The following is a 16,742-nucleotide window of genomic DNA, read 5'->3' as shown; positions in this document are numbered from 1 at the left end:
AGCGCCTACCTGTGAGGTAGGAGGAGGGTAAATGACCTCTACTGCACTTACTGCAGCGACCCTGATACTCCTGAACACGTGGTGTTCTGGTGCCCGCAGTGGAATGAATACTACCTAGCTTGCTCGGTGTGTGGAAATCATCACCACTATGTTGCGGAGCCCCAAGAGTTTTGATACCATCACAGGGTTTGTGGCAATGGTTTTTCAGGAGAAGGATTGGAGGACTCAGAGATGAGGGATGGCCCTGTGTGGAGTTGTCATTCGCATGTGCTTGCATGAGACACAGGAACTCTTGCACCTCCAGAGCGAAAAAGACCAAGTCCCGGCCCCACAAGTGGGGATGTCCCACATGGGGTGTTCCTGTTAGAGGCATTGACATAAAGACCGAGTCCCAGCTCCCAGAGTGGGGATGGCATAACCAGGCCTGGTGGATCCTACTCTGGGGGTTTTAGGTGGGCGCAAAGTAAGATTCGATGGGCTCTGGCCGAGACATAGAGGCCCATTAGAGTAAAGGACACTCCCCTGGGCTGTGTGATACCTCGCTCAGGGAGAAGGTAAAAAAAAAACCACCAAAGAACACCGGTATCCACAGTCCAGCATTCAAATCCATACAAAAGCAACTGCCTTTTACAAGGATTCAAACCTTAAAACTTTCAACTTTGAAAATCAGCTGATTTTGAGATGAGTAGATTAACCTGGCGGATTATTTTCAGATAATGTAATATAAAAACACTATTATGTGTAAAAAAGAGAGAGAGAGAGAAACAATCTGTTTTGATGTATTTATAAGGAAAGTTGCCTTCAGTTCTCCAGTCTTCAAAATATTAAAAACATAGATACATTCTTTTATTTCAATTATATAATAAATTCTTATACAATAATTTTTTTTATAAATCTCATGGGCATGCATTATAATTATAAATTTAATTAAAAAAAAAAAATAATAAATCAAAATAGAAACCTCATGTTAGTGAGATATTTTATACTTAATTATTCTCAAAATGGAATTTATTCCAGTTCTTACATGTAACATTTCACATTAGGGAGATATAGAAATCAACAGCTCATTTTATAGCCAGATACACTCCTACTGTTTTCCTGAGTTTATACAGAAAAGAACCTCTAAAAATATAAAATAAAAAACAATAGAATCAGTAAATAAATAAAAAATTCAAACAACTTACTCAAATTTACATAAAAATTACTTAATTACTAACAAAACTTTAAAAAATGAATTATACTTACAAATACACGAGGCTTTCTTATATATTTATGAATAGGTTATATTTACACAAAAAAAAAAGGTTTATTGTATTATGCTTATAATAATTTCAACATTAGCCAATATTTTACTAATTATCAACATCAACAATAATAAATAATTCCATAACGCAGAATTATGTCCTCAGAACCCAATCACCACTAGAGAGGAAACCTTTTTAATCGTTAAAGCATTTTTAATTTTGATTTTTCATTTTAAATTTATACATAGGACTATTATTGCAGCAGGGGAAACTTCAGTATGTGGCCATGATTTGTGTTGCAAATCAAATCATGAACAGTAGTAATCATATTAACAGAAAAAAAGGTTATAAATGAATTTATAGAAAATAGTAAATAAATAATTCATTACATTAAATAATCTTTTTTAATCAAATAATAATGTCAATTATTATTTGTAATATGATTACAATAATCTTAAGCAACAAGAAAGCAGCAAACAACTTATAATCACTCAATTGCCTTACTATTAATCTGAACAATAATTATTTTTGAAAGAATATTTTTTTAATGATTCTACATTGTATAAGAATACAATTTCACTTCAAACAGTAAATCACTCAGAGAATTCACTGACCAAGACCATATTCATAAAATTAACTAAATTTGGCATAACGAAAGGTTACATTTATAACCATTAAATTGTTTTCTGACAGAATTGAATATTACTATCAGCTCCCTGCTACCAGTTGTAAAACCAAAATTTCACCCTTGTTATGCCTTATATTTCAAGTTATTATAAGGACTACCATAACTGTTATACAATATAAAGCGTTTCAATTAAAAAATTAGCTAGTTTACAAGTTATACAAAATTATTTATTACATAATAAAAAGAAGAATTGTTAGGGGTGTAGGATGTAGAGGGTATACTGAAATGAAACGACTAGCACTAGATAGGGAATCTTGGAGAGCTGCATCAAACCAGTCAAATGACTGAAGACAAAAAAAAAAAGAAAAAGAAAATAATAAAATATAATTGTAATTATGAATGGTAAAAGCTACATTGCAATCAATCCATAATGACAGTTTTCTATACTTCCATTTTACCTTTGTCATACAACAATTTCACAAGAAATTCAATGGCATTACAAATAAAATTAATATTAGATATAATTTCACAACTATTATGAGATTACAGTAACAGATCTCCTTACATTATAATCACTACAATATCTTAACAACATAAGAGCTACTGCCATCCTACAATTCAACAGCACCATCAATTCTGACCTTATTTAAATTGAAAAGTCTTTCGATTGTTTAGTTTGGTTTACTTAATACTGAATACTTAAAGCCACCAAATACTACATTTGCAGTATTGATTTATTTATTATTATTATTGATATTGATAAATATAATACTATATATATATATATATATATATATAAATTCAGATAAGCTTATCATCAATAGATACGGACAATAAATTCCAATTCATGAAGATGAAGATGTTAATAATTGTTCTGACTGTGTATCATTTGAATTTGAACTTTCTTTTTCAATACTATCTTGTGTGGAATCAGTGCTATTTGTCAGCAATTCCTCTTCTCTAGAAAAAAAAAATCAAAATGTCTAAGATTAGAAGAAAAAAGAATATTAAAATTTTACTATTTTAATAATAGTTCTGATAAATCTATTACTAAAATATTTTACAGACAAGTAAACAACAAAAAGTCTAGCCAAGAGGAGGATGAATGTCCTATCAAAAATAAAAAAAGAAATAATGATCACATATTGTTTCCTTTTTTGATAACATTGGATTTTTTTTCTAAAACACATCTTCAGTGAGTAAATCACATGCATAAACTCTACTTTAAGTTAAACCTTGGCCATTAATCCTGGTTACAATAATAATTTCATTGTATATGTTTAAATAAAATTAAGATCCAATGTTCTTAAATGACAAACTAACAAATGGACAGAAATTAGGATAACAGGTTAATATGTTTAATTTTCTATTAATTTTTTCTGTTTTACATGAAATGTAAAAACAAATAAGTGTATGAGACATAGATAGTATACGTTTTAATTTTATAATTGTATATATTCTAACTAAATACACTAGCAGATACATAACATGTTAATACGCTATTTCCCATGTTTAAGTCAAGTAAAATTCACATGATTAATACACAGGCTGATTAATTCACAGGACATTGGCTGTAAAAATTCAGCAAGACCTGTCCTACCACCAGCCAAAGTCCAGAAAAACTAGATAAAACATCCAAAAAACTACACATCTGATTACATGTCATTACATTAGTTCAACTAAAAAAACACTGAAAATAAAACATTAGTGTACTGACAAACTAGAGAACATGATTTACAATAAATGCAGAATAGATGCAATGGATACAATACAGCTTTACTTACAATTATGTGATTATCATCAATAAACCCACCCCACAAGTTTTACTTTAAAGGCTAGGCCTTATTACTGCAAACTAATTCTTTATCTTCTGTCACTCTTTAAACCTGCAAAGAAAGGCTCATTCTCCTATTAATGCTTTTAGGTCCAACGCTTTTAACATGGTTTTATATGTCAGACTGACATTATTTACTTATTTTTGAAAAATTCCTACATTACTATTAATTACCCCTACAAACTGATGTATTATATGAAATTAAAGCTTGAAACTTGTTTTTTTTTATTACAAGGATGTATCCAAAAAAAAACAATTTATTAATTTTTTTTAATTTACGATAAAATCTTAAAACCATCAATCACCTTCAAAATAGTATCCATTTGATGATATGCACTTGTCTTAAGGGTTTTTCCACTGTTCAAAACATTTTTTGAATTCTTCTGAACTAATGTTGTTAAGCATCTCCAGCGATTTTTTCTTAACCCCTTATGTGTCCTGAAACGCTTTCTCTTTAGGTTTTTTTTTATTCTTGAGAAGTTGCAGGGGGCTAGGTCAAGAGTGGGGGAGGGAGAGAAAACACTGTCATGGTGTTTTTTGTAAAAAACTGATTGATTTTCAATGCCATGTGGGCAGCTGCATTATCATGATGAAGTAGCCACTCTTCCGATCACACAATTCAGGTAGTTTTTCTCACTATCTCACAAAATCGCTTCAGCAGCTTCAGATAGTAAAGTTAGTTCACTGTGGTGCCCCAGGAACAAATTCAACGTGAAGGACTCCTTTGATGTCAAAAAAAATCATCATTTGATTTCACTTGCCACGGTCTGGACGATGAAGCTGTCTTCCACTGGCTGGACTACTATTTTCTTTCAGGGTCATAACCATAACACCAAGATTCATCTCCTGTTATGACTTTTGACAAAAAAATCCAAGTCAGTGTGTGCCTCTTCTTTCAATTCCTGACATACTCTCACAGAAGGTTCTCCCTCTGGTCATCAGAAAGCAGATGTGGAACAAACTTTGCCTCGACGCGTTTCATGTTCAAATCTTCAGTTAGGATTCTTTAGTATGAACTCCAGGAAATTCCAGTTATTTCCTCCAATTCATCGATTGTTCAGTGACAATCAAATGAGATGGTATCACAAACCTTTTAAACATTTTTGTCTATTCTGGAGGTTGAGGAGCAATCCAAACAGGGTTCATTTTCAAGTGACATTTGGCTACTTCTGAACTGGACAAACAACTCATAAATTCTTGCCTGGCTTACAGCTTCCTTCCCATAAAAACTTCCCGCCTGTTTCTGCCACTGTTTTCTTTAACAGGAAACAGAATTTGAAGTGGCCCATTGCTCATTTGCCATTGCAAACTCACTAAAAGCATCGAAAGAGGCTTAGAAAACAGTCACTCTCTGTCTACTGCGACGGTTTCTTATAAACGCTACCTGGACAACTGATATTAAAATTAGACTAAGCACGGAGTTCACGCTTCCGCAGACTCTGTTAGCTAGTTCAGAGGGTGATATTGTAGGTAAAGGAGAGTGAAGATGTCTGGAAGAAGCCGTAAGTGAATGCATTGGCTGAGATAATAATTTTTACTGATGTAAATATCTAATGAGGCATTTGCATCCGTGGCATTCCAACAGGTCTGGCTGATGACTATGAGATGTAATCAGTTAGAGGGTCTAAAGATGACCTCTGGTAAAGCCCCTCAGGGCTCAGAATGGAGGGAGTGGTGTGGCAACTGGGATGGCCACAAGGTGGGTGTCTTCCTCTATGGGGTTGGGATGGCCAACTGAGTGGGGAGAGTGTCTAGTAAATGTACCTAGCAAGTAGAAAGCATTGCCAACTCACTTGCCTACAGAAAGTAATTCTTGTTTTTTTTTAAAACTTTTCAGCCTTTGTAAAATTGGATGACGACTTTTCCAATTTTTATTGTTTTTCAGTATTTTATTCACATGTGATAAAAAAAATACAGAAAGAAATAAATCTGTATTCAGCTACCCAGATTGCTGCTATGAAAAGGCAAGGAAAATAAAAGATGAAGTTGTGGTAACAGTGGAAAACTGTCAAAGTTAAATTTATAAGTTTTTTGCTATTATTCTGCATTTTTGTGTAGTCAAATTGAACATATTTCTATCAACATGTTACTCACAAAAGCTGCTATCTCATGATAGGTTCAAAGGGGTTGCTATACTTGCTCCATTTGAATGACAACATGGATTACCATAAAGCAGGGCCAATTTGTAAGATTTACTCTTTTTTCAACTTTTTTCTATGGAAATGTAATGTTCTATGGAAATGAAAGGATATACCTATCCTTTTACAGACCAGGTAGATTTTCAGGTCTGTATAAAAAATAAGCTCATTAAATGTGAAATAAAACTATGTATTGTGCCATGCAGCTAAGGATATGTGCTAAACTGCAATGTTTACACGGTAGCTGTGGATAACAAAAACAATACTATATAAAGGAGATATTTTTGAGAGACTGTGATTTCTTAGGTAAGGGTCACTGTATCTTCATGGAAAGTTTTTATAAACTCAATGAAAGTCCTTCATTGATGAATATTCTGTGGTGGAAGAAAACTGGGCACTGGCGTTACATTTTTCATGAAGAACAGAAGAGACTACTGTTTACTTTCAAGATGAAATAACTGAAAAAAAGGAAGTTTTGATCCGGTGCAAGGCACACTTACTTGCATACAAGTGGAGGTCAGTATGGAATATCTGCATATCATTGCTGAAACATGCACTGAGAACTAGAGTTGGTCCAGTCAGGTAGTCAAATCTAACATTATTACTGTACAATCTGAATAAGGTTGGTATAGTCAGGGTGATCAATTAAACAGCTACTAACCACCCTTTTCAGTGGAAAAAATAAAGTGGTGGAAGAAAACTTTTTTCCTTTGTTCACTATGGCTTTCATAAATACATATACAATACAGAAAGAAAGATTCAACAAAAAAATCAGTTTGAAAAACATTATAAAAGATCCATTTTGAATGACTCAAGGGTGGTTTGACCAATTCAAAAAAATTGAAACTTACCACTTGTTTCTTACATGTCTCCAAACCTTAAAACTATCTTTTTTTAATTTTTAATTTAAGCAGTTTACCTGTGGCGGCCATTTTTGTTATGGTGCGCACACCTATTTTTGTGATTGTAAGGATTTATGGAAAAAATCATAAAAAAAAGTTACTGGTCCTGGAAGGATGAAACAAAAAGCAATTTATTCATATTTTCTCAAGGTAAAACATTGGTCCAGTGGTTTATTTACCATTTCTCTTCTTTCTATAAGGAAATTATCAATAAAAATGAACATGAAAAACTGTGAAATTTCAGTTTTGGTAATTTTTTTCAAGAGGCAGGGATGGCATACAAAGTTTGAATTAATTTTTATATGTAGGTATACATATTTTTCTCATATAGGGATAGTTTTTACAACAAAAAGAAGTATTTTTGCAATATACGTAAAGCATTTGAGTTACATCAGGTAACATCAGTATCTTGCTGAACTGCAAAACACCCACTCCCTGTGTAAACACAAGGGTATACTAGTATAACTTTAACATTATTTCAGATGCAAACTGATTTGCAAAACAGTTTATTTGGTTTGGTGAAGAAGAAATGGAAAACCTTTGTATTTCAAAGGTTTGTTTACTCTAATAAACCTGACTTGGGATGCTTAGTAATGGCTATCTGATTTTCATCAGCTCATGTCTACAATCAATCATTTGGTAACCTAACAAACAGGGAGATTATTATTAAAACTTAACTCATCAAAATTAACTTTTTTTCATGAATTATAATCATAATTGGTTTGATATTTTTCTTTTAATAAAATATGAGCACAAAATATAAAGGAAAAATTTAATTCAATAAAACAACTCATACCTAATTTTATCAAGCTCTTGTTGTTGCCTCCAATATTCTTCATTCAACTCCTGTAAATTTGCTTCTAGACTGGATACTTCATCAAATTTATGAGCAGCTCTACAAACAAGAATATGATAATACAATAATTATTTATTCTCTTAGACTTTAGTTCAGAAAAAGTAATAATTCCTAAAAAAAAATTGCTGTTTTGCTGAAAAGGTTGTTAAACATGATTTTGGTCGTTGCCACTTAATTTTTACTTTATAACCTTTAATTCCTCAAACCCTATTCTACTTAGCTTTCTAAGTGTTTTAAAACCACTGATAGTTTTAGAATATTTTTAAATCATCAAAATATGCTCTTCTGATTGGAACTTTTACTCTTTTCTCTTGACATTTTTCTTTAAAAAAAAAAAAAAATTATTATTTCAAGTTTCTTTCAATAAAATTCAATTCAAATTATCCTCAACCCTTTTCACAACATATAAATAAACATGTTTCCTCAGTCTTGATTTTTTTATTACTTAAAAATATAAAACTTCCAAATAAGTCCTCTTAAGATAATAAACTCATGACTTACAACAGGTTGATGGTTGTAAAGAATGCAGTTATAAGAGTGTTACATCACCTGAAATATCTTATAAAAAATAAAAAAATTAATTTGTTTAAAATTCTAATTTTAAACCTTTAAATTTCTCATTAAAATCCATAATCAAAAATAATTTTAAAAAAGTTGTTCTGGCAAGAGTTGGTGTAATCCTGTTCTCAATTAAATACAATTGTTTGAAGTATTATTTTTTTCCACTGCATTCAGCAAAGTATTTTGCTTAAATGCCTCCAAACACATAAATATGAAAACCACAGTTTTCACTAACAGGGTAAAGCCTATGATGGAATTATCAAAATAAATTTTATGCAAAAGCTGTTTCAAAATTTTATGTTCCTTAATTGTTTTTGCTTGAGATTTTTTGAAGTCTTCCTTGAAAAATACAAAAGGTAGCTAGAATGTAATGTACAATCGCTCATAACTTGCAAATTAAACAAATATGGCATAAAAGAACATTTCGTTTCCTATAAACTCTCACATTTATTTCTCTACATAGTCAGTATTTACAACTACACATTTCTTCCACTGGTGAATCGGTTTTTTTTTCCAACAATGAAGAATGCTGGTTCTTCCCTTGATCCAAGACCTCACTTGATTCATGTCCTTCAAATCATCATCGATGGTGAAATTAATACCTTTAATATCCCTCTTTATTTACAGAAAGAAGTGAAAATCACAGAACACCAAATCTGGTGTGTATGGAGGGTGTAGAATAGGTTCAAATTTAAACTTCATAAGAGCCTTGGTGCTTGTAAGTGACGTGTGTGATTGACCATTATAGAGTAGCAGAATTATTGGCTCTATGGATTGTCAAACATGACACACATCAACTAAAAAGTTTTAAATTTCTATGTATTGCACAGAATATACAGTCAACCCAGCTTCCAAGTATTCAAGGCAGTCCTGACTGGGTTAGGAAAACATTCAATTAGTATTCCATTAAATGACTAGATATTTTCAATAAGAATCATAGAAGCATTTTCAATCGTTCAATGATTCACTTCTTATAATCACATATGGGTTAAACAACATAAAATATACAAGAGATTTATGTAATTTTAACTAATCTGTTATCACAAAAAGACTTTTAACTTTTAATCACACCTACAAAAAGTGTTAGATTAATCTGTAACTGATGGGTTGTGAGATAATATCAACATATATATATAACAAAGTAACATAAACAAGATACTGACTTAGCTTCTTGTATATAATTCTTAATTATATTCATTTGCAGAATAAGAGGGTCATCAAGATCATAGAACTGTTTCTTCTCAGGTACCCAACCTTGCCCAACACTTACAGCTTGCTAAAAAAAATTAAATACAATAAGTTAAGAAAATATCAATTCTTTCTTTATTTATCATTATAATTCATGTACATTATAAATTTAACATTATTTATATAGAATAACTATATCAAAATATTAAATGTAATGTGAGTAATGTAATATAATGATGTTGCCAACATGAAAACAGGAGGACCAGGCATTGAGGACTGTCATAAAGATCATATGAAATCATTTTGAATTAAGTATTTAAAAAAAATTATTACATAATTAGGTTCAATGTGTGGATGCAGAAGTTTAAATTTCAAATGCATATTGTAATAAACATACTGTGTTCAAATTTGTATTATTATAATGAACAAGTTATTATTCAAAATAAGGTCACACATTTTCCTGCTACATTCATGTCTTACCATCTTCATAACTATCACTGATAATCCTATAAAAATTTGATTTTTTTTACCCATTCATTTCCCTATTATTGAACTTGGATTCATGCTTGTGTAATGTAACTACATGAACAGAAATAATGTTAAAAGATACTTTACCTTTACATGTACATTTTATTCTAGATGTAATCTATTCTGGCCTCTTATTTGCTCTATATCAATAATTTTTATTTTAGTTTTATATCAGCTCATTTGTTGATACATTTAGTTTTAATTAGCTTTATTTACTAATAGCTACCTTATAAATTTGTTTGATGATCCATTAACATTAAAACTGCTATTGTTTAATAGCAGTTTTATATTACAGTTAATGTGAAAATTAAATTACAGTGTTTTTACTCTTAATTACAGTTTTTGCAGTGCAGATCAGGATGCCATTAAAAGAAGACTGACACCACAAAAGTTTTTATTAGGGCAATTACCTTTTGTTCAGTTGAAATAGTACTTTATTTCTGCATAACTATTTCATAAAATAGGTTTGTTTCTTCAAATTCAATTAATCAATTAACTCATTTATGAAACAAAATGAATAAAATGGTTGATTTCCCATTGCTAGACATTATTAAAGAGGTGTACTTGGCCAAATGTTAAAGAGATTTGGCTCATTCTGTAACCATTTGGAAGAATACGGTGCCAACTAATGATTGCAGATTAGCTCAATTTTCTCATGAGCAGTTATATCAATCAGGATCATCCCAAAGCATAAATTATGCGGAGCTGATAAGTTCTTAAATTTAGTTTTAAACAATGTTAGTTTAAATCATATAATAAAAAAAAGACCCTATGAACTGGTTTCAACAGACATGGAAGACCAGGTCATGGAGTATTAAAAGTGGGAAAAGAGAAAATGAACGTGAGAGAATTACAAAGATTGTTATAATATGTCTGGAGTAAAAATTTTGGAACATCATAAAAGATGCTGGTAAGTTCAACTGAGAAATTTGGATATTAATAATAGAAGGTGCACTAAGGAGAGACAAAAAGCAGAATCTGTATGAACAAGATTTAGAAAAATGAAATCTACTCCACAAGATTCCTGAGTATCCAAAGAATGAACAAAGAAAGATGATTTTGAATATTTTATGTGAAGCTTTGTTTCACATGGATCTGAAACTTTGATAATCAAAAAAATTAAAACAGGAAAAGAAGGAAATGCATTGAAAAGTGGTTAGAAGAAAGAAAGTAGAAAGGAGACTGACTGAAATAACAAAACATATTGAGGAAAGAGAGCCAAAGGAGAAATTAATGAGAGTAAGAAACATTTTGGTTGAAATATTGATAAAAAAGAAATGAAAAAATGTCAGTAGCAAATAACTGTGGAATAAAAGTAGACTGAAAAGAGGTACAAAGAAAGTTACGAATGTTGCATCTAAGAGAAGAAAGGAGACAATAAAAGAAAAATGATGGAAGATACATAAACTGAAAAAAGTCATCCAGTCCACTTCTATACATATATCAACAGGAGAAGGCGCACTACTTCTTGTATGTATAATCATTTTACACAGTCAGGCATGTAATAATTACAAATGAAGACAACTTACACAGATGGAATAATTCTAGAAAATAATTATTCTACAAAAAATAATCAACACTCACCAACTATACATTTTTCACCATTAATTACTTTTAGGATGTGTTTTCATTGAACAATGGACCATTTTTCTCACAACAGGTTTAAAATAAAATTATAATTATTTACTTACAGATAATAATTACTTTTCTTACAGGCTCAACTGTTGGTTTATGCTGAGGAGAATAGGTAACAGGTTCTGGTCGTGAACCAGGACTTCTCAGTCTAGCATCTTGCATCTTCTCCTCTTTAATTTTAGCTTCCATCTCTTGTCTAAAACAATAATTACAGTAAATAATATTTTAGGCTGTACTGCACCTTCAAATTCATATTCATTTAATCAATATTTTACATTTATATAGAAATTAATTAAACAATGTAATTTAGAACAATGAAGATGTGATTAGAAATATTTTACAATAATTAAAATATATTTATTAAGTTTAAATCTTTGTTAATCTATCACTACAAATTAATTATTTTGCACAGCCACAACTAATTATTTTGCAAAGTCACAACTTTATTATAGCTGATATCAATCAAATAACTCACCTGACCTCTTTAATACTTACTAAATTTTATATTTAGTCCAATTAATATGAAGTAATTAAAAGTAGATCTACTAAGCATTTACATATATATATATATATATATATATGTAAACTCAATGAGTTTTAAATTTCCCTGTGAAAATCAGTCTCATTAGTTTTTGAACTGCCATTGTAGATATATATATCTACAAGCGCAGTGGCGGTCCTAAACGCATATAAGTAACCACATGCATGTTTTACCACAAACATATGTTCATGACAAGCAATAGTCAGAATGGTCTACACTCATTACTGAACAGTTGAAAGAGCAGATTGACAGACATATTAAATAGAACCACTATTTCATATTAGACTTAAACTTTAAGTATTACATAAACTAATATTTATATTATATCAACTTTCTATATGCTAACAGTCTCTGTTACATGAAATTGGGACTGTTCACCCAAACTACCACAAAATTTGTAGCCGATGAGTCTCAAGAATGATGACAGACAATCACAAAAAAAAACAAATGTCTGCTGCTCTCTCATTCCTGGAAAGATACCACAGAGAAGGCAAAGAAATGCTGGATCACTTAGTGACTAGTGATGAAATGTGGATTTCCCACTACAAACCAGTGAGTAAACGGTCAATCGCTTCAGTGGCATTATTTTTGATCACCTTACACGCCAAAAAATTTCAAACAAACACTTTTCAAAACACAAAGTAATCACCACAAAGTTTTACTGTGTGATTTTATGCCTCGTAGAGACAATTAATGCTGAATCTTATTAGGAAATTTTCATGGAACTTTGTGGCACAATTCCAAATCGTCATGCTTCACAATAATACATTTCCACATATGACAAAAAGAATTGTAAACTTCTCAAAGATTTCAGATGGGATGTTTCTGGTCATTCACCATACATTCCAGATCTTGCTCCCAGCGATTTTCATCTGTTTACAAAATTGAAGGAGTTTCTTGGCAGGAGCTGTTATGAAAGTAACGACATCAAGAAAGATATTCATTAGTGGCTTAATGGACCTGTGGCAGCTTCTTTGATGACAGAATACAAAAACTAGCGCCATAATTTGACAAATGCTTGAACTTAGAAGGTGATTTTATTGAAAAATAGCTTAGAAAATGTAGAGTCAGTAGCATATATTAAACTTAAAATAAATACAATAAATCTGTTATAAAAAAAACACTCTCTGAACAACCATCATATTACAAGTAAATAAACAAGAAAAATTTTTCTATACCTGCGTTTGAATTGAGCATGTTTTAATTCAGACTCAGTGGGAAGGATAGGTAAATTCAATAACTGTGACCGAAGATATGCTGTTGTTGCTGATCTAATAGACTTGTTTAATCTAAATGCCTGTCCACTGGGAGGAGTCTCTGTATCTTTTGTACCAAGCACTGCAATTTTCTGGCTGAAAAATAAAAAAGAAAAACAGATGAAAACTTTAAAAATTAACCAACTTACGTAACAAAAATTTGAAGATTAATAATCATTTCAATAAATAATTCCACTATACACTAACGCTTTAGAAACAATAAGTAAAACAATGTTATCATGGTATAACGTTTAGAAAAGCATACATAATAAGAAAACTGAATATCACAATTGCTGGATCCAAAGAAACATAACATCTTATGATAAAAGATTTAAATGAAGTTTGGATAAATGAAACAGATGAGATTTTTTAGACCAAATTACCACACCACAGTTCAAATTATCCTCTCATAATTTTTTTTAACTTAATGAAATAATGAGAAATTTTAATTTTGAGTTTTATTAAAATACAACCTGGTTGAAGTTACCTTATGTAAAATAATGTTTAATACAAATCCTAAATAGAAACTAAGTTTAAATCAAACTCAGCATAGAATAGTTAAATTTGGCTTGTTTTGAAACAGAAATAATGAAAATAACTGGTACCATAACAAATTACATAAAACTTTTTACAAGCCTTAAAAAGCCTTGACACAGCTTTATTTATGAAAATCTGTGTGTTTTAAAAAGCATATAGAAGCAAAAAAATACCACTTTTTGTGGACAATCAACATACATTTACAATAAGCAATTCAGAACGAGAGAACAAGAAAGTCATTATTTTAAGAAAGCATAGGATGAAAGAGATTGTTATATAACTATACAAATCTGTACATTTCTCTTAAAATTATTCTAATAAATTTAACCAGATTTTATATCAAACTATCTAAGAATAAGCCTAAAAGAAAACAAAGATTTTCATAAAGAATATATTTTTTACACAATGGATCTTATAAGCAAACAGAACAAATAGTGCATTCATGCTACATCAATTTCTTCATTTTAATGAGCTCAAACTACATATCTGGCCGGCCTCCGTGGTGTGAATGGTAGCATCTTGGTCTTTCATCTGGAGGTCCCGGGTTTGAATCCCGGTCAGGCAAAGCATTTTCACATACACTACAAAATCATTCATTTCATCCTCTGAAGCATGCCTAACGGTGGACCTGGAGGTTAAAAAAAAAAGCTACACATCTGACCTTATCTCTATCTAAAATATTTTGAACCAAAACAAATTTTTTCAGCACAGCAAAAAAAAAACGATTAAAATTAAATACAGGGTGTCCCATATAAAACGCAACCCAACCTTATATTGGTAGGTATTGAAATAATAAAAAGGCATGTGTAAATGTAAATGTAATTTTTATTATTACCATCCATTACCTTAGATTTAGAGTAAATGTTGGAAGTGGCCGCCATCTTCTTGAATGCAAGCTTCAATTCTTTTTACAGCGTTTCTTGCAACTTTTTTCAAAGTTTGTGGCTGGATATTTAATACAGCTTGTTCAATATTGACTTTCAATTGTTCAAGTGTTCGTGGTTTGTTGCTGTAGGCTTTTTCTTTGAGGTAACCCCATAGAAAAAAATCCGCCGCAGTCAAATCTGGAGATATTGGTGGCCACAAGCCTCGACCGATAACACGATTACCAAAGAATTCCTCAATGAAATCAGAAGTTGAACCTGCGTAGTGCAATGTCGCACCGTCATGTTGTAGCTAGCAGTGTCTGTCCTCTTCCAAGAGTGCAATGAATTGGAATAAAATATCCTGATATCGTTCTACATTAATGGTGTACTCGAAAAAAATAGGACCGATTATTTTCTTCCACGATATTGCGCACCACACGCCCAACTTCTGCGGTTGTAATTGTTTTTCGTGATAAACGTGGGGATTTTCAGCACTCCAAATTCTACTATTTTGGCTGTTTACGTAGCCATCCAAATGAAAGCATGCTTCATCTGTGAAAAATAACGAATCCATACCATTAATTCCCTCGCGCAGAAATCAACGGAACCATTGACAATATTGTAGGCGTTTTTCTTTGCCGGGCTCAAGAAGTTGATGAACCGTTTCATAACGGTCGTAATTGTAATTGTTTGGTCGCCCGATGAACAGTTGATTTAGACAAATTAATTTCAGCAGACAAACGTCTGATCGATTTATTTGACGAGGCGATTAATCGGTCTTTGATTTCAGTGACTGTATCTGTATTCAACACTGACGCAGATCTTTTGTGTTCCTTGTTATTAACAGAACCAGTCTCTCTAAATTTTGCAACCAACCTTAATACTGATGTTTTGTTAGGAGCTGGTTTATCTGGGTACTTATGGGGAAACAAATCTTGCACTGTAACCACTGATTTTGTACTGAAGTACGACTCAACAATGAAAACACGTTCATCTAGCGAAAACACCATCTTGTCTCTAGCAATACACTGAACGTTATGATTGCATTGTTGTTACTATCGGTAGTGTTCTAGTGCGTCGCCGCGATGTTCAGATGTTGGATGAGTCCATTTCAGTAACGAGTAAGGGAGTAAGCTTGACTTTTGAAATTTCATGGATGAGTGATTGATGGGCTGCGTTTTATATGGGACACCCTGTATTTTACCAATTAAATAAGAAAAATTTTAAATATTTATCAAATTTGTCTTTACCTCAGGGCATCAATTTTTTCTGCTTGTTTAAGAATATTCATTCTAAGTGCTTGAGCATCAGTTAAACTATATTCAGTTTCACCACAACTGGAAGATAAAAACATAAAATTATTGATAGAATTTACAAATTTTAGTCAAAATTCAATATTACTAGCTAATTACAACAGTAATCAGCAAAAAAACTGACAAAGAAGAAAACAAAAACAAACAGTAAAAATAGACATGCATTTAAGGCAAGATTATCAACCATAGAATGTACAAGAACACACAGTTTACTATTACCCAGTTAATAATTCATCCAATTAATAATTCATTTACTTAACTACTTTATGGAAAAAATGGTTTATCTGCTGGTCTGTGTAAAAGGAACCCTGCTGTTTGCTCCTCACTCATCCAGTAAAATCCATTAACCCTACTAATCACACAATGTTTTTGATTCATTTACACAAACAAATCATAGTGATTGACATTATTCTTACAAATCTACTATTAATTCATTATTTATAATTTCATTTATTCTGTTACATCTAATCACCACATCTGCATAACATTTATGGCCTCCCTATTTTCTTCTTTTTTTTTACTGTAAAAGTAATAGTTATTATCATGGAGAGTACAAATTGCACATCACACCTTTGTTTGTTATTTTATTAGATTTTATGAAAACATACAATTAAATTACTGAATATATTTTTTAAACATAGTGTTGTTTAATTACAATTTTATGAAATTGCTTAACAAATAATTTTACAAGTATTTAATTTTATTTTTTACTAAA

General features: G+C 31.2%; 1 protein-coding gene across 1 annotated transcript in view; it reads right to left on the bottom strand.

Annotated features, from left to right (window-relative positions):
- Positions 1-2,695: 2,695 nt before the first annotated feature.
- The window catches only part of Rbsn-5 (Rabenosyn-5), a 34,093-nt gene continuing 20,046 nt past the window's right edge, over positions 2,696-16,742 (bottom strand). Inside the window, exons 8-13 of the mRNA XM_075373034.1 lie at positions 15,965-16,051; positions 13,234-13,407; positions 11,593-11,710; positions 9,327-9,439; positions 7,543-7,641; positions 2,696-2,832 (exon numbers count right to left, since the gene is read on the bottom strand). Of these exons, the coding sequence (XP_075229149.1) occupies positions 2,718-2,832; positions 7,543-7,641; positions 9,327-9,439; positions 11,593-11,710; positions 13,234-13,407; positions 15,965-16,051 (706 nt within the window). The 3' untranslated portion in view covers positions 2,696-2,717. The remainder of the gene's footprint in view (positions 2,833-7,542; positions 7,642-9,326; positions 9,440-11,592; positions 11,711-13,233; positions 13,408-15,964; positions 16,052-16,742) is intronic.

The sequence above is a fragment of the Lycorma delicatula genome, chromosome 8, assembly GCF_047948215.1.
Source record: "Lycorma delicatula isolate Av1 chromosome 8, ASM4794821v1, whole genome shotgun sequence".
Lineage (NCBI taxonomy): Eukaryota > Metazoa > Arthropoda > Insecta > Hemiptera > Fulgoridae > Lycorma > Lycorma delicatula.
The sequence above is the reverse complement of the archived record's forward strand: the minus strand, read 5'-3'. Positions and strand labels throughout refer to the sequence as shown.